Raw genomic sequence first — 17,187 nt, forward strand, 5'->3', positions numbered from 1 at the left:
TCCGAACTCCGCGACAGTCAAATTTACTGATCGAAGTCGCCCAGAATCCACACCGAGGACTATTCACCCAATATCGTTCGACTGTCGTATTACGTCCCGACCAGATCTAAGACACTACTGTCGCATTCCGAAACATCTGTGTCGACTCAATTTGCGCTCGCATCGCTCCGGCTTCCCGTGTCTTTTCTCTCTCAAATATTTATACCGGGACTGCAGACTTTGCGCGACTACGAAGCGCATTCATATCTCTCGTAGTTCACCATGTCGCACTTTCAATCGCTAGCGGCCCCTTGGTCGAGAAGTGCACGCCGCGAAGACATCCCCAGGACACCAGAGCCTAATATGAGTAGCGAAACTCTCCCACCATCGTCACCCCGTCCCCGTTTTCGAATCAAGAGGAGAAATGCGTCCAACCTCAATGCGCCAACCGAGCAATTTCTGGCGTCAGTCGCTGCCGCAGACATCCCTATTCCCAGCATCGAGGAGCCTCGCGTGCTTGATGAAGAGATGGAAGAAACACTTTACCCTGTCTCGCACTTTAACGACTTGATGGGGATGCCTTTTACACCACACGAAGCCCCCGATCGCATGTTTTCACCCCCCAAGACTCCTGCTCCTGATGCGTTACCGACTCTGTCCACAAAGCAGTACCCAAACTGGTCCATTGACTCTACACTTAGCAGTCTTGACTCCAGCCCTGATTATGAGTCCAGCCGGCCCTCAACTGCTCATTCGACCCACACAAACGCTTCCTTGTTAAGCTACTTTTCTATCAGCTCAGAAGATCTGAGCCAGTGTGTCAGCCCGGAAAATGAGAAGGCAGATGTCATAGATGAAGCATCTACTGCCGATGACAACAGTAAAACCTTGAAGCCATCAAAGAAGGAGGTTTCAAAAGAAACGATACGAAGAGCGCCTTGGACAAAGCCTATGAACCAGCACTTGTGGTCTACATATATGATGTATCTGCAAGATCCGAAAGTCACCCCTTTCCGTATCGGCAAGAGCGGTATCCCTCCTCATGGAGTCTGCCTGCGCGTTGCTCGCGAGTCAAGAAGGAGCTGGAAAGGATCCAAGGCTCAGGGCAAGGTTGACATCGGAAGTGGCAGCATTACTCCCACACAGGGAGCTACCGGCCCATATGTCCAGTGGCCGCACACCTGTGCAGCTACCCGAGCCCAACTACGAGAACTTTGCAAGATGGATGCCAGGTCTAAGACGCGCGGCTCACAGTACAAAGCACCCAGCCCTGCCCCATTCAAGAAATCTGCAGTGCGCTATCGGAACCGGCGCGCTGCACCGGCGCGCTCGCCATCAGTCTTCTCTGGTCAAGATATGGCCATCTCGTTGGCAGTTAGCACATCGGACTCTATGCAATTGCATGGGCCTCTAGCTCAATTGACTAACTCGGAACCTGAACCTCGAACTGATGAGCTCTCATTGCCACCACCAAACAATGAGACTTTGGAGCCACCAGAGTTAGCTCGCCCACGACTGGCGTCTCCTTTTGGAGCTCGAAGCTATGGGCCTAGCTCGTCAAGCTCGCTACCCTCAAGTTTCGTTGTGGATTCAAAGCTACAGAGACAAACACACACTGGCGGCCCGCGCCGTGGCTTAATGTCACCGGTCCGACTTACACGAAGCCGATCAACCCACAAGCGTCGACCCAACCATTTAGAGACGCGGAAGATTAAGCGACCCAGTCTCGGTTCCGACCTGTGGGTTGACCCGGCCTCGCTTGTTGATCTGTCAGCCACTCAAGACCAATTTACGCCTCAGACTGAGCCTGAGATCAACGCTGACGTCGTTTTCCCACGTAAAAACCTTCAGCAGCTATTCGAAGCTTCACAATACCCGCCTGCCCAGGAGCGGGCATTAGCACCCCCATTCGCGGAGATGCCCCCTCGACTAGGCTCCCCTTTCGCGCTTGGAGGATCTAGCTTTTCCTTCCCGAATCGCTTGTCGCATGGGACTGTGCCTGATTCCGATGCTAGTCGCCGGCCCTTTGCTACGGTTCAACAGTCGAGCGAAAGCAACACTGGAGGAGTTACCCGCGAATCGTTAGCAAGCCGGCTGGCCTACATTGACGAAAGACTTAAGGATTTCCGCCGCCGAGATAAGCCACGTCGACGATCCGAGTCACCACTCTAACCCCACACGGCCGCTTTTTTATTCTTTGTACATTTGCCCAGACTTTATGTCGCTTGACGAGATTTATGAGTCCACGGACACCCACACTACACTTATTGGTCGAATCTTATGATGGGACCACGACCCGTTATTTACATGATGCATCTAGACGGCAGTTGTCTATCTGATGATAGTCTTTTATCTCCATGGTCGCCTCCGACTTTTACACTTTGTTTTGCTTTACTTTTCTTATAAGCGGGAAACAACCGCGCATTTGCTCGATCGTGTTTGCTCATACGCGTTTCGGCTCGACACTCACTCGACAACAAACCTGTCAATTTTCTTTCGATGCTTTCTCTCGACGAGGGAAAGTTCTTTTTTTGTCAGCAACTCATGATGATATGATGGAACGAACAGCACGCAGGCCAAACAGAGCCTTACCGTTTGCCGTGTTATTTATTTACTTTTGGAGTTGAGTAAAACAGATGCCCCCGTCTGCGGGGGTATCATGATGAGAGACATGATGTACTAGCTTGCGAGCTGGACCACGGTGGGGTACCAGCTTGGATGAATGGCATGATGGAACTTAATATCCATAAAACGAGCAACGATCTGAATGATGAAAAAAACAAATTTTATAAAAGCGATTCCTATGTGTGAGTGACATTGTACATGCCCCCTCAGGTAACAGAAAAGTTGGCCCCTCGAGATAGTAGAGATGAAAATAGCAAGTCAGTTTATGGTATTGAGACCATGGTTTCAGGTCATTTATTTTTATACTTTGCAGCTTAGAGGTCATGTTTTCTGCTATCCACTAGATGCACGCGATGAGCAAGATGAGATTTATGTAAAAGAGTCCATGGTCTTTGATTGTGTATCCTGACAGGTTTACTCATTGTAATGTACATTAAATACTAGTTTACAGAGAATATTATCATGCTATGAGACTCACTTGTCTATCAGCCCTCTCCGGGAGAACCGAGTAATTTGTAGACGGAGAAAGAAAATATGTAGGAAAACCGGTAGAACAACCAGTATCGTCGACTGACGAAGGCCCATGTCACGGACATGAGGCGTTTGTGTTAAAAGGGCCCTGAACTTCCCAACGCCAAGCGTCATTGACGTGCTCGACAGGAAAGGGATGTCGAGATCTAAGCTCTTCACCGTGTTTTGTTTCAGTGGAGAAATACTCAGACATCATTCCTGGAGTCACGCTCGGTGTGCCTTGGACCAACAGGGTGATGATGATGATGATCAAGTCGATCAAAGTTTCACCACCAGCCCCCTTGTCGGATTGACTTTTCTATTACTGTTTTCAGAGAGATTCTTTCTCCCTTCATGATTTGAGCGTGCTTGAGATCGATCTCACATGCTTTATCGCCTTCGAAATCTCGTCATCGTCATCCTCTTCGATATCCGAGTCTGTTGGCCCTGAAAAGAGCGGCCTGGGGACAACGTCGCGATACTTTCGGTTGGGAGCAGAGAGTCCAGTAGATTCTGGACTTCGCTCTTTGGACTGTCGGCGAACACGGTAGTGTTTTGTCGAACCAGACTCATGAGGGCATCGGCGCTCGCCAACACTTGATCGATGTGAGTGAAATGAACATTGACGGAACCCAAAGGCACGCTCATCATTGCGGAGACGGTTGGCTGGAATGCGCAGCTGTGGGTTCTTGAAGCGAATGTCAAGCCCGGAAAGTCGCATCTTCTCCATGTGGATGTCGTAGTCGGCAGCAAATTCCGGGAGCTGTTCAAGCAGATCGCTGAATCGAGTGGGTTCCGAGGTCGCAGATTCTTCTTGGGGGTCAAATGTCAGACGCGGTCCGCCAGTGAAGGAGAATGCAACCATTGCAACAGCCCATCGTCGGAGTCGAATGGCAGCAAGGTCCTCGCATTCGGTGTAAAGGAATCTGATAAGTCCCGAGGGGACATCCCAGTCGCAGCGGAGGTAGAGGTCTTGGATGGCGTCCATGGCAAGGTCTTGGAGGCGATAGAGACCAAGGCGAGATGCAAAGAGATGCAGCCGAATCAGACACCAATGAATATCCTGACAGGTCTCAGAGCCGGCATCGTAAGCATTTGAGATCATCTCCTCGAGGTGTGGACGAAAACGGAGGCCCAGGTGAACCCAATCAACAAAGAGACTGAACATAGAAGACGATTCGCGGGGGAGCCATAATGAGATCGATTTCGAGCTTGACGGGTCGCCGAACCGCTCAGCAAAGAATGGCGAGGTAGCGCATATCAGTCGCTTATTGACCTTGAAGCGATGTTGCTTGGGTCCAATAAGCAATGTTGCCATTGGCTCTGGTGGAGGCTGTGAATGCGCAGGCGATGGCATTGGCGAAGATATCGTTGACTTTTGCGATGAACCAGTATTCAGACGGCTATGGCTGTCTATGAAACGGCCAAAGCTGGAGGGACTGAAGAGAGGAGCCATGATCGTCACAGACGTTTCTGGGCAGCGCTGATAATAGGGTATAAGAGTTTCAGCAGAGGACGAGACCCAAGAAGAAACAAAAACAGAAAGAGAAAGAGGGTGTTGAGGGAGTAGAAACAAATATAAAACTAAACCAGACTATGCGCAGAAGGAGAGGTGCTGGGCCGGCCAGTTGTGAGCAAAAACAAACCAAGGGGAGAAGTTGAAACTGAAGAACCGTCACATGGAGTGGCTCATGGGAGGATTATCAACACATCTGGGGAGAAGAAAAAGACGTTCTCTGACAGTTCTCGCTTGAGCCCCTGGCAGGAAGCGCAAGGATGTAGAAAGTCGGCCAATGGTAGCGCCACCAGCAACACCAAAGTTGGCTGTTAGCGGGTTTCAAGGCGATCATTTGGGGCACGTCCTAGCCTTGTAGGCTTCTAGCGTTCCAGGCCTCCTGGTGGCGACAGTTCAAAGACCCTTGGCCGGTTTCAAAATGTTGGATCCAAAACGGACCCTACCCTGGTTGCGGATAATCCATCCACTCAGAATGAAGGCCCTTGCATCACCATCGACGCTTGTCACACTTGCGCACCGACCGCATCTGCATCTGCACAGCGCTTCCGGCCGTCATAGGTCGGAGTTCCTGGCCTCCGCACCCGCTTAGGCGCCTGGCTAGCCAGTTGAATGACGAGATAGGGATGAGAAGGGAAAGACTCCTGAAGGAGGCGAACGTGGATTGACTTTGTTTGCCTGCGGTAACCTCGCGTGGCCATCTGCTAACCCTATCTTATTCCTACGTCGAATCGTATCGGACAATCGGAAGTCTTGGCCTTGCTCGACAAGGTTGAACCGGAGATTCTTTGCGAAGCGCGCCCCACGAAAGGGTGAATGGCTGACATAGGAGGAAATGAGGATCCGTGAGAGGCGTTGGTTGTCATGAGTAATGCGACACAGCGCCGTCATGATACGAAAATAACCAGACTTAGAACAAAGATGGGATACAAAAATAAGAACAATGCAAATGATTTGTTTCTAAAAGGAAATGCTTCTTTGCTTCTTTGTCTCTATGACTGTTTCGAACAAGGCTTTTGTTACCATAGAGTATGAACGGTTCAACAAGGCCGTGCTGGAAAAACCTCCACTAAATATACCCTTGTCGTTCGCTTTACACCAAAACCAGAACGGGGATGCTCCTTCCCGCCCACGTTTTCTTAGTTAGGTACTATTAAGGTAAGCACGGCATGTTAGCTTGTCACCTGGCGGTTGCGGAAGGCACGAGCTTGAAGGCCTGTCATGCCTGTCTCTTCGTCTTGCCTGAAACATCAATCGCATGTTCCGATATTGACACTTGAACCTGTTGATGATATCATGATTGCAAACAGCGATGACCGACTGTTATTTGAGTGTTCATGGGCCCATATGCAGACACTCTAATGCGTATGCTATCATACTATGAAACAGTTACGGTCTTGACTAGCATCGCTGGGTAGCAGGAAACTTTGATAAATCAAACACCTGTAATTTTCCATGCCATGATGGCACTGTCCTCACGTTTCAACACCTGTCACGCGTCCAAGACCTCACAAAATCACCACGTAAGCTAAGTTCATTTGATACTCATTGAGTCCAAGCTACCATCCGATCTATCTTGGTGCGTAGATGCGCAGCGAGATGAATGCACCCGAGGCTGTCGGGTAATGAACTGCGACGAGTTCAATCGAGCATGCAGATATATAGTGCCGGGGATCAAACTCCAAAACTTAGTTTTAACGGCAGCACCTCTGCTTCAAACCGTTTCACCTTTCCCATGTTGACCCGTTGGTTTTCCCATCAATGACGAGATTCCAATCGACCAGCTTTTTGTTTAACGATCCCCATCAAGACCTTAATTTAACTCCTTTCCCCAATGAATGCTCCAAACCTGGTGCCTTGATGCTTCCATGCTTCAATGTACGGGGTATCAAATCAGCTAAACCCAAACGCCGTGCCCATGCTCATTATTAGTTCGTGAAATTAGTTGAGAGTGGCCGGAATGTCGCCGTCACTGTCACTATCGCTGTCGCTGTCCGTATCAGAGTCGTCCTCATCAATTGACATGGGATCCTCCTGAGTCCCCACGTGTACTCCAATCCGCTTTGAAGACCAAGCTGGTTTGGTGGCGGACGGCTTCTGGGGTGTGTACCGTGGCTGAGGTGGATTCAGATGCGCTGTGGGATCAGTAAGTTCTGCAGTCGCTTGTGATCCAGATAAACCACCACCCATCTCTGCCCTGAAGACTCTCTTCTGTGGAGGTTCGAGGTTGCCATTCACTCCACTTGCTGATGCTTCCATATCATCTGTCCGGGGCCTCTTATTTGGACGAAATTCGTGGTCAGGAACAGGAGTTCCATTTGTCGGCGTTCCTGCATCGCCTCGACTGTTGAAAAGTCTATTCTCCTCGGCCTCAATCTCCTCTCGAGTGCGCCTCTCACGAAGACGAATGCCGAACTTCTTGCGGGTCGTGCTTTGCTTTGTGTTGTAAGAATTCTTCAGGCCCGCCAGACGCTTTGATCTCTCCGGTTCGTCGAGAAGCGCGGCCTCTCTCATGAGGCCCCCGTATTTCTCTTCGGCAGTCTTCATGATTGCGTTGAATTCTCTGTACTTATCGGGGGTAAGATGCGCATACGGATCGCGTTGAGGAGTGCTTGATGGCTGGGATGACGTCGGCGTGGCCAAAGTTGCATGATGCTCAGTTGATGGTGCCTTTGTTCGACCTCGGGGAGTCATCAATGAATGAGCAGCACGGTAATGTGCACTCCTTCCATGTGTGCGAAAGTGCTCAATTAGATCCATCATCTTCTGGCAAGTATCTGCAGTACGCGGTCCGCAGACCTCAGACTTCTCGTGATACAGTATCCCGCCATTACTGCCGAACCTGCAGCCACAAAAGACGCATATGTCCCTTCCAGCCTGGTCGGTCGGCAGAACCTTGTAGCAAGCGTTCTTCTTCTTATGCTGTCTCTTGTTAGAAAGAAAACCGCGAATTTGACTAGACGAACCCACGTAGTTAAGGGCCTCTTCGGAGGCACACGGCCAGCCACAATTGCACGACACGATTTCTGGCGGACCCATAGGAACGTCGTCGAGCGACGAAGCCTTTAGCGGTGGTGCCCGAGCGAATGGCTGAGGCACCGGCGGCTGAGGCTGAGGTTGCTGCAGCTGCTGTGAAGGAATAGGCCGAGGCTGGTAATGCTTCACACGCATTGTGTCATTTCCGGGAGGTATCGTAGATGACGTGAGTACCGAGTGCATAGATGGAATAACTTGTTCATCATGTTCCCGAACAATGTCCCGGACATTGTAGCCTAGACGCTCAGCGCGTGCCAAGGCGTTAACAAGCTGCCGTGCCGATATTGTCTCAAGGCGCCTGGCAAGAACCCTATCTAGGAAATCTGGACTGGCACGAGAAATGAGCGAGTCCGCCAGTTCGTCAATATCAGTAGAGCTGAGATGGCCCACGAGCTCGTGCTTTGCTTTTTGGACAAAATCAGCCCCAAACTCCTTGACAGCATTGCCAACGGTCTCGGGAGATGCTTGGTGCATGGTCGCATTCAGCTGGCGGGGGGCGGTCAGTAACGTTTACCATGATTGCGAGGAGTCAACTAACCAAAAAAGCAATGTGATACTGTGAACCCATAAGGGACTTTTCCCATTTGTCACGAATGACATGTCGAACGACTGACGCAGGTGCCCTATCAATTAAAGCAACCAAGGTCTGGTAAGTACCCGCGGATTCAGTCTGCTGCGGATTTCCTTGTGCTGATGGTGACAGGTGCCCCCGCAAAGGAATTGGTGCAACATTTCCATTCTGCATTGCGGGTGGTTGCGAATGTCCCTGATACAATGTACCAGGCTGCACGGGCGGTGAGTGATGCTGTTGAGAGGAGATTAAGGGACTCGATTGTGCTGGCGAAGCATTGGGTGCTTGCCCCTGGGGCGCTGCGTAGGTCGGCAACGGTACCGGAGTTTGTGAATGGGTATATGGATGCGCAGCTTGCGCAGGACTTTTTGTGCCGTTGATGCCATTTTCCATATGTGCGACAGGCACAGCATTCGCCGCCATGTTCCTTTTCTGGGATTCCTCCGAGACAGGCTTAGCAAATGCGCCGTGCTGCTCTTTACTCTCAGCTGATGTCCCTGAATTTCAAAAGGATGTAAGAAGTCTATCCAGAGCTGTTGATGATGTTGATAAATCAGGTATCGTCATTGGTTGTGATGTGATGAATAGAAAAAAGGTCTTCCCTGATGACCAGGGTAATAAAGATTAGAAAGGGGAGATGAGATGGATGACAAGCCGAGCAGAAGCGAACAAAAATGAGTGAGTGAGTGTTCTCACGATCGCATGAAATTCGTCGCGCCTTCCTTTCTTGATATCTTCGAGACGCGTTCAGGCACTTGCTTGCGCGCTAGCGGGGCTTAGCAAGTTAGTGGGTGCTCCGTTATTCAGAATGCGCCAAGGGCGTGGAAGAAATAGGCAGGGTTGCACTTTTTTGGGGTAGCTGGTTCATTTATAAGAGTTCACTAGCGCGTAATTAACACTAGCGTGATTCAGAGCTCAGTACACTTGAGCAATATGGTTGCCTCAAATCTCAGGCCTTATAAGCTTATAAGCTAAGAAAGCTAATAAAATACTTATTTACCTATAATTAGCTAACTTTATTTTACCTATGTTATTAAAAAGTGTAAATTAATACAGTATTAACTGAGCAAGTTTAGTAGCAGGCACTATAGTAAGCTAGCTTAAAGGACAGTTATATTATATAAATCTTTCTTATTAATACTAAACTAGCTAGCTAAAAATGCTTTAAAAAGAAGAGTTATACATTGCTAACCGCCTTTACAAACCTTGTACGACAATGCAAAGCTTATATATAATATTAAGTTAATTATATAATAAAGTTATATATTAATATTTTAAGTAATATTAAATAAAACTATATAATAATTAATAACTTAATATTAAATTTAACTATAGGTATATATTAGTATATTATAGAGTTTAGATAGGCTGCTTTATTAATTGCATAAAGTTTATTTATGTAAGAGTACAGGTGGCATGCTGCACTTTCCCAATAGACCAAAAGATCAAGCAGTTATGGCACAATGTGCCGTAACTGTGCCACACATCCATATATAAGGGGCCCGAGCCTTCTGCAGAGGTTCGGCGACTTCAATACCCTTACAATTTAAACCGGCTACCTACAGTAATATGTGCGTTCTGCAAACTCCTTTTCAATTTATACAGACGTAAGCTATTAATGGCAGCATTATTTATTAGCCCAATAAGCTTCTACACTTGGCACAGCCAATAGCATTTACAAGTTTTCCATGGATACACACGGGCCAATTTAATAGAAATGAATTATCATAACTCTTGGTTCAATTCATACTTTGGTATCTTAATCCATACTCCATAGAGGCCGTCAAAACTCATCCATTCTGTCAAAGTGTCATGAAGCCCTGAACGCCTGATCATAATAGTGAGCGTCGGCTGTGAAACTCAGTTTGTATCTCGTAACCATCTAATATGTTGTGTCCCTCTTCCAATCTCTTTTTTTCCGCGCTGGACTTTTAGTAAGGTTCGCCAATCGCTGCCAGCAATGTCTTTCTGTAGTCGCCTGAAGTCTCGCCATAGATGCGTTTGCCGAGACTCTTGCCATAACGTTGCTGGTAGGCGCCCTTTACGTTGTTCAGGGTGTTGCGATCCCAATGGTAACGGATGGTTCGGGATACGAGAAGATGATCCTTTGTTCCCATGCCGGCCATTGAGTCCTCGAGCAGCTTGGCTGCATGCATGTACTTGTCTGTTGCATTGCGCAATTGAAAGAGAAGAGCGTCCTCCATGTGGCCAGAGAATTCCTGCTTCAAATTAGTCAAGATGGCTCGATCGAGTTATGAGATGTGACTTACGCTCTTGATGACCCTTTCGAGGTCCTTGTTGAACTTTTGCTTGTAGGTGTGTGCGATGGCACGGATTTGGTTGTCGTTTCTTGTACTCATAATACTGCACACAAGAATCTCGTCTGTGCCCATCTTGCCCTCGGTGGCCTTGTAGATTTGCATGACATCGTCGTCGACTTGTCGGGGGTCGACCGGTGCGGAGTCCTCAGCCCTGGTAGCACCCAGAACAATCATGAAGTGTCGCTCAGTCTTCATGCTCAAATCACCCTTGACTACATCCTCGAGCTTGTCATGGAAAGTGTGGTAGTACGCGCTCTTAATGGCCTTGAGATCCGCGTTTGATCGCCCGAGCAGAACATCATTCAACACAACTTCCTTTGTCCCAGGACCAGACATGGCGTCGTGTAGAGCGTGAACGTCAGACAGGAGCGGGCCACGAGCTAGCGAAACCAAAGCCTTCTCAAACCAGGAACTAGTCTCGCTCTGGATATCGGCAATTAGATTGCGACGATGCTTGCGCTCGTATGCTTGTCGAATTGCGTCAATCTGCAGAGGATCCTTGTTTGAGAGGATAGCGATTAATGCCTTCTCATCCGTACCAAAGCCCTTCATAGACTTTCGCAGACCGTCAGCATCAGGTTCGCCATTCCATTGGATGATCTGAGGCGGTCCGTAGCCGAGCGAGGGAGGGGTAGGCTGGACTAGTGGTGCACCGTACTGCTGAGGAGGAGGCGCGCCGTACTGACCTGGCGGAGGACCTGGAGGCGCAGGAGAATGATGGCCGTACGGCTGTTGTTGAGGAGGGGGACCTCCATAATGGCCTTGTGGAGGTCCAGGAGGTGCGCCGTAGTGCTGTGGAGGAGGCTGTTGCTGGTAGCCACCATAGGGTTGCTGAGGCGGAGGCCCGCCTTGAGGAGGATAGTAACCCTGAGGTTGCTGATATCCGCCTTGCTGGGGAGGATACTGCCCAGGAGGAGGTTGTTGGTAACCGCCATATGGTTGTTGAGGTGGGGGATGACCATAACCTTGAGGCGGCGGCGGTTCTAGAGGCGTTCAAGTCAGAGTTGTTGTCGCAAAGTGTATATATCAGTACTTACGGCCGTAGGGAGCACCATAACCTTGGTAAGACATAGCGCTAAAACTGTTTATATGTGTATGTGAGTTTGTATGTAATATGGGATGTTATGTTAATTAATATTCTACTGCGGGGTGATGTCAGGGAAACGAATTGGCTTTTATAAGCAGAGTAGGTAGACGGAAAGAAAGTGACAGAGTAGAAACGTGGAAACTCAGCCTAAAGTGGCATACGGGTCTCTCTTATTAATACCTAAACTCCGGTACAGGATAAGAGCTGATTGTCTTCGGGCTTAAAAAAAGAGACGCGCCTGCATAGCTCAGCCTTGGAGGCGCTGCACTGCACTGCACTATTACATTAATGATGGCGATCCAAGTGGGCTGAGAGGCGGAGCATCAGCAACAGCCAAGTCCGAAGGATCGAGTGGAAACGTCATTTGCACCACACAAATGTTGTTAATGAGTCTTTGCCCCCGGTTTTCAATAGCCTTATGAGGGGCACTTTTAATTAACGTCTGGTCAGTGCTGCCGAGACTCACTCGCTCGTCTGTCGTGCAGGACACGAGCATGCAAGCCTTGGAATGACAGGACAGCAGAAGCAGAAGCAACAATGCCTGACCCGCTTCTGAAGCATGGGAACCCAGACTCTGGACGATAAATGCGGAGTTGTTTCTAGTCAAGTACTCCCGGTAGAACGGCAACCATTCGAGGCTGAGTGTTGGCATTGCGTGGGTAAACAAGAAGCTGCCAAGCTTGCCAGTCGTCATCACATCCATCACACGGTCCGAGGAAACTGTCAGTGGTCACGAGTCGTCTTCTGTTTGTCCAGCTCTGCTCAGCTCTGGAAGAGTGGCGTTTGACGAATGGATTTCCGAAGTCAAGGGATTGGAAACTGGGAATTCATCAATGTCTGATTCTATACATAGTCTCCATATCATCGTGTATAGCAAGAGAATACTCAACAATTTAGCTTACTACTTTGACGTTAATAATATGTCTCAAGAATGGTTATGATCTCATAGAATGAAGGATTCCCAAAAGTCTCTTCATCAAGAACCTCGATGATTCTTAGAGGTTACCGCATTTGGACGGACCCAGTAGCCACATCGCGAGGCACGGAGCGCCACTCCACAGCCACAAACGCGCAAGACGACTTATCATCATTTCTACCTGAAGAAGGACATGACAAAAGGGAGGTACAGGTACAGAAGGGAAAAGGCACAAATCAGTCTAACTCGACATCGGCAGTTTTAGTGGCAACCTCTCCTTATTGATCACCATTTCGGAGAGCCCCTCACATGCCTTTGCGACCCGGGCACGGATGCTACCAAGATTAACGTCGGCCTATGTCACCGAACACTCAGCCAATCGGAGCTCTTCGTCAGCCGTAGCGGGTGGTTGGTGAACCTCGCTCGCTACAACCCGCCTGGTCCGTCAACGTTCGAGCCCCCAGAAGCACCCGATTGTTCCTGGATGTTAGTGTGTCCCAACCACCACAAATTCACGTATTAGGCAATTGGCTACTGCCGAAGTAGGGAGCACAGAGTTCACCAGCCATCTCAATTGTAACGGAATGACTGCCCTTAATAAAACTACATTCTCTCTTCGCCAGTGGCCAGGCTATTCCATCTTTTACTCTATTTCGTGAATCAATAATCACCTTGTCTCTCATTCTCATCAGCGACCTACAGTAAAGCGTGCTTGTGAATCACTCCCTATCAATGGTCACTTGTTAGTTGCCAGTGCCAGCAGCTGCAAGCACATAAAAACAAAACCGCAACCGAGCACAGCAATCATTCATTCTCTTCACTGCACTTTTTTTCGGCCCCCCTCTCTGGATCGGAGAAACAAACAAACACGCAAATCATCTTTGGCAAAATAGCCTCGACAAGATGCGCGGATATATCCCCCTTCTACTGGCTCTTTCTGCCTCTTTCACAACCGCTGCTGCTCTCCCCAAGCCCAGAATTCAACTTCGCGATAATGCAAGCAGACCTGCATACTCAGTTGTCCCTCTGGAGCCTGGTAACGATGATCCCTCCTCAGATGGCGGAGATGGAAATGGCGGCAGTGGTAGTGGCAGCGGGAATGGGAGCGGTAGCGGAGATGACAATGGAGATGATGTCGTGACAGTCATTCAAACAGTGGTTCAGACACAAAAGCCCGTCACTCAGGTCATCACGCAAACAGAGAAGCCAAGCATCATTACAGTGCCTGGAAAGACTGTCACCAAGGCTGTTCCCACTACCGTCTCCATCATCAACCTGGATGATCAATCAGTCGTTACCCAGACAGTCACTGTTTCTCACACCAGTGCGTCCGCGTCCAAGAAGTCGGAAGAGCCGACAGCCACAGAGGAGCCAGAAACTGCCGAAAGTGAAGTGGTGACGACAGCTCAAGAACCATCCGATTCTTTGACTTCTGCTACTGCCCCAGGCGTGACCTCCCAGCCTCAGCCCAATCCCCAACCACAGCCTCAGCCAGAGCCAGAGCCATCTACCATCGTCGAACCTGTTCCGAACATCGAAACATCAGCAACATCTGAGACCCAATCTGTCGTTATTGAAACCGTCACCGTAACTCTGACTTCTTCATCAAGCGAAAGCTGGTCGGCGACTCAAGTCCCAGAGAGCACTGCAGCTCCTTCATTGGATTCCGCAGTGGCACCCATTCCACCGCAAGAGACCTTTGTTCCCGACCCTGCTAGTAACCAGGGCGAAGAATCCTGGTCTTCCGCCACGGTACCTTACAAACCCCCAGTCGTGCCCACGACTCTTCTTACATCTCGTATCACTACCACCACTACCTCAGCCTACCAACACATCACCCCTGAGCCAACCTCTTCTTCAAAGACACATGATAATGGAGCGTGGCACACTACTTACCCGGCCTGGAGCGACAATGATTTGGCAATGTGATTTTACACGGCGTGCAGAGAACAAGCTCTGAGTTTCTAATGAAGGGCACATGTTTGCGAGAGGACAGAAGAAAAAAGGTAATCAAGGCAGCATGGCAGCATAGCGAACAGGAAATGCATTAAGCATGGTATAGCACGGCATTATGAGAACCCCTTTTGGTTTTAGAGATCGGGCGCAGGACATATAGATCAAGCAAGCGATGGAGGCGACGGACCAAGCGCTGGACGTATTGCCATATGTAATGAGTAATAATCGATTAATTCACATGAATCCCCTTTTAATTTTCAGGCTACTGATGAACAAAGCGAGAGGCTTGGATGATTTGTTTCTAAATCAAATGAACCCCCTGCTTGAATAATAGCAACCTAACGCAGAATATGACCGTTCATTAGAGTGTTTTATTTTTGATTGTTGTTGAAATGATATATCATACAATAGCCTGCAGAAGAAGTGGCATCAACAAAGCAGGTCAATTTTGCCAATGCATTCTGATGCAGGAACAAACAAAGGCTTATTCAGCCATGGGAGAAGAATGCACACGGTATGATAGATGATATTAGAAATGGAAGATTGAGAGAGTGCCACCAAGACTGACATTTCGAGATAAATACCTGGCACTTCCATGAGAGGAAATGTTCAACTCGGCCATTAATTTCATTTTCTAAACTGTAAGCCTGGAGCAAGCAGTCGAGCAAGTTTATGTTGCAAATTCGCCACTTCATCACACCCATCGTTACCCTTGAGTTTCGTATTGCATTCTCGACAGTACTGTTCGATTCGATCCCAATGTTTGACCATCTCTCTACAAACTCAAAACTGTTCGCTCTCTCATATTCCACACCCTAATAGCTACTAACAAGTCTATAGAAACATCTCAAATCACACACTTCACGCTTCTAAAGCTCCCATCATGGACTCATCCATCAACCCCTTCACCGGCACGGCCAACGGCCCAAACAGCCACTCCAACTTTTTGGCCAACAAGAACTCCAGCCGCAACGAGGCTGTCATCATGGGCGGAGTCATGATCGGCGCTATCGTCTTTGTCGTGCTCGTTGGTGTAGGCTGCATGTTTTATCGGCAGCGGGCTCGGAATATGAAGGCTCAGCAGAGCAAGGACGTTGACAATGATGGGCGGTCTGTTTGAACTGGGTCCTAGGGGACCAAGTTTACAATTCTGGATACTAGTTCTATCAAGGGTGTCACTGCGAAGGTTCAAGACTACGGCAGATGGGGCAAACTGTGGGATGGAATGAGGATACTGAGTTGGGACTTCTGTTTGTCCAGGCTGGACAACTATTTTATTTCATTCTTGAGGCGGCAGGCTTTTTCGAAATTATTTGAATCCACACTCATTTTTTCCCTTCTGGTCTTTATTCTTAAGTACTTGCTTGAGATTGAGTACTTGTTGGATGTCGTAATTGATCTTGTCAAACAAAGTGGTTTCCGACTTGTTATGCACGGGTGCAATACAAGGTACCGAACCATGATTATTGGTCAATCGGGCCATTGGATCTCAGACATGCATACACCTCGAATTCGGCAGATATTGCTTGCCTTGTTCTTGATTGGTTTATAAATTGCCACAAGCTAAAGTCAAACTCGTATGTGCACAAGTTGCAACATTGAATCACACACAATAAGCAGAGCCCAACTTGGCTCGACTCGACTCTACTCAATTCGTCCAGTTTCCTCACTCTGCAAGCCTCATCACCGCAATGATTTAGTGTGGCAAGGGGGCCTCGAGCCTCGTTCCTGCAGAACCCATCGCTCCCCATCCAGTTCTCGCTTCCAGTCTTGCTCCAATGAGACTGATACACGTCCAGAACATGACCCACGCTGGGCACCGATACTTGACTGCGTCAAGTGAAGTGATACGATGCGAGGTGAGGCGGTATGTGAAAAAAGAAAGGAGAAGTAGGTTTATAAATATTGGTATATCAGAACAGAGTGTAACTACCTATTCAACGCTCTCCTATCTATTATTCTCTACAGTTGATTCTTTTAGACGCTAAATTGACTAAGAGTCCGCTTCCCCACAACGCCGGCTCCATCTTTGTCTCCGGCTCCGGCTCCGATCCCGAAAGGCCCATTTTAACGGGAGATCAACCTCACAATGCGTCCTTCATTTATTCTCCAACTGCCCACAACAATAGCAATGGCTATGATGCTCTTCTCATGTCTCGTCCTGGCATCAACAAACTCTGACAGCAAATTAATTCAACGCGACGAAGAAGAAGGCTCTGGATGCAGCACAGAAGGTCAATGGCACTGTATGACCAATTCATTCCAAAGATGTGCCCAAGGCCACTGGTCCATGAAAATGAACATGGCTGAAGGGACGAAATGTGTGCCAGCAGGTTATACAGATGACTATAATTTTCGCATTGAGCATGAGGGAAAGGATGACGACAATGGTGGTAACCGAAGTGATGAAAATCGGAGTAATAGCGGTGCAAGTCTTGAAGCATGGACTTCGAACATCGCCATTGCAGTCATGGCTATTTCGTCGTTATGGGCTGCTTTGGGAGTTATTGTATAGTCTATCTAGGTACCAGGGTTTATTAGTACTTGAGGCAAGAGAGTTGGATTTATGCATATCATGATAGAGTGCATGTACTCATGGAGAGAAATACAAAGGAATCGCTACAACACCAAAGAGTTCCAAACGAACAACTCAACGTCCAGAGGTCATCAGCC

General features: G+C 48.6%; 7 protein-coding genes across 7 annotated transcripts; 4 read left to right on the plus strand and 3 right to left on the minus strand.

The window, feature by feature from the left end:
* Positions 1-261: 261 nt before the first annotated feature.
* On the plus strand, positions 262-2,151 carry FGSG_00983 (uncharacterized protein; the record flags this gene model as incomplete). The annotated part of the gene is made up of 1 exon (XM_011318428.1): positions 262-2,151. The coding sequence occupies one exon, from the start codon at positions 262-264 to the stop codon at positions 2,149-2,151; it is 1,890 nt and encodes a 629-aa protein (XP_011316730.1).
* Positions 2,152-3,466: 1,315 nt separating this feature from the next.
* On the minus strand, positions 3,467-4,570 carry FGSG_00984 (uncharacterized protein; the record flags this gene model as incomplete). Its single annotated transcript, XM_011318429.1, has 1 exon — positions 3,467-4,570. One exon carries the CDS (start codon positions 4,568-4,570, stop codon positions 3,467-3,469), a length of 1,104 nt encoding a protein of 367 aa, XP_011316731.1.
* Positions 4,571-6,568: 1,998 nt separating this feature from the next.
* FGSG_00985 (uncharacterized protein) lies at positions 6,569-8,137 on the minus strand (the record flags this gene model as incomplete). Its single annotated transcript, XM_011318430.1, has 2 exons — positions 6,569-7,549; positions 7,598-8,137. The coding sequence occupies 2 exons, from the start codon at positions 8,135-8,137 to the stop codon at positions 6,569-6,571; spliced, it is 1,521 nt and encodes a 506-aa protein (XP_011316732.1).
* A 1,800-nt stretch (positions 8,138-9,937) lies between these two features.
* On the minus strand, positions 9,938-11,761 carry FGSG_00986 (uncharacterized protein). Its single transcript, XM_011318431.1, has 3 exons — positions 11,593-11,761; positions 10,505-11,538; positions 9,938-10,456 (listed from the first exon to the last, which is right to left on the minus strand). Exons 1-3 carry the CDS (start codon positions 11,624-11,626, stop codon positions 10,166-10,168), a joined length of 1,359 nt encoding a protein of 452 aa, XP_011316733.1. The 5' UTR covers positions 11,627-11,761; the 3' UTR covers positions 9,938-10,165.
* A 1,700-nt stretch (positions 11,762-13,461) lies between these two features.
* FGSG_00987 (uncharacterized protein) lies at positions 13,462-14,487 on the plus strand (the record flags this gene model as incomplete). The annotated part of the gene is made up of 1 exon (XM_011318432.1): positions 13,462-14,487. The coding sequence occupies one exon, from the start codon at positions 13,462-13,464 to the stop codon at positions 14,485-14,487; it is 1,026 nt and encodes a 341-aa protein (XP_011316734.1).
* Positions 14,488-15,397: 910 nt separating this feature from the next.
* On the plus strand, positions 15,398-15,743 carry FGSG_11874 (uncharacterized protein; the record flags this gene model as incomplete). The annotated part of the gene is made up of 2 exons (XM_011318433.1): positions 15,398-15,624; positions 15,647-15,743. 2 exons carry the CDS (start codon positions 15,398-15,400, stop codon positions 15,741-15,743), a joined length of 324 nt encoding a protein of 107 aa, XP_011316735.1.
* Positions 15,744-16,366: 623 nt separating this feature from the next.
* FGSG_11875 (uncharacterized protein) lies at positions 16,367-17,029 on the plus strand (the record flags this gene model as incomplete). The annotated part of the gene is made up of 3 exons (XM_011318434.1): positions 16,367-16,381; positions 16,483-16,667; positions 16,699-17,029. The coding sequence occupies 3 exons, from the start codon at positions 16,367-16,369 to the stop codon at positions 17,027-17,029; spliced, it is 531 nt and encodes a 176-aa protein (XP_011316736.1).
* Positions 17,030-17,187: the final 158 nt, after the last annotated feature.

The sequence above is a fragment of the Fusarium graminearum genome, chromosome 1 (assembly GCF_000240135.3).
Source record: "Fusarium graminearum PH-1 chromosome 1, whole genome shotgun sequence".
NCBI lineage: Eukaryota > Fungi > Ascomycota > Sordariomycetes > Hypocreales > Nectriaceae > Fusarium > Fusarium graminearum.

Excerpts from the sequence above, each read along its gene's own strand:
- FGSG_00986 (XM_011318431.1), bottom strand. The coding sequence starts at position 11,626 with ATGTCTTACCAAGGTTATGGTGCTCCCTACGGCC. Across the intron at positions 11,539-11,592 it reads TTATGGTGCTCCCTACGGCC|AACCGCCGCCGCCTCAAGGT; the intron begins GTAAGTACTGAT and ends GAACGCCTCTAG. Across the intron at positions 10,457-10,504 it reads TCGAAAGGGTCATCAAGAGC|CAGGAATTCTCTGGCCACAT; the intron begins GTAAGTCACATC and ends ACTAATTTGAAG.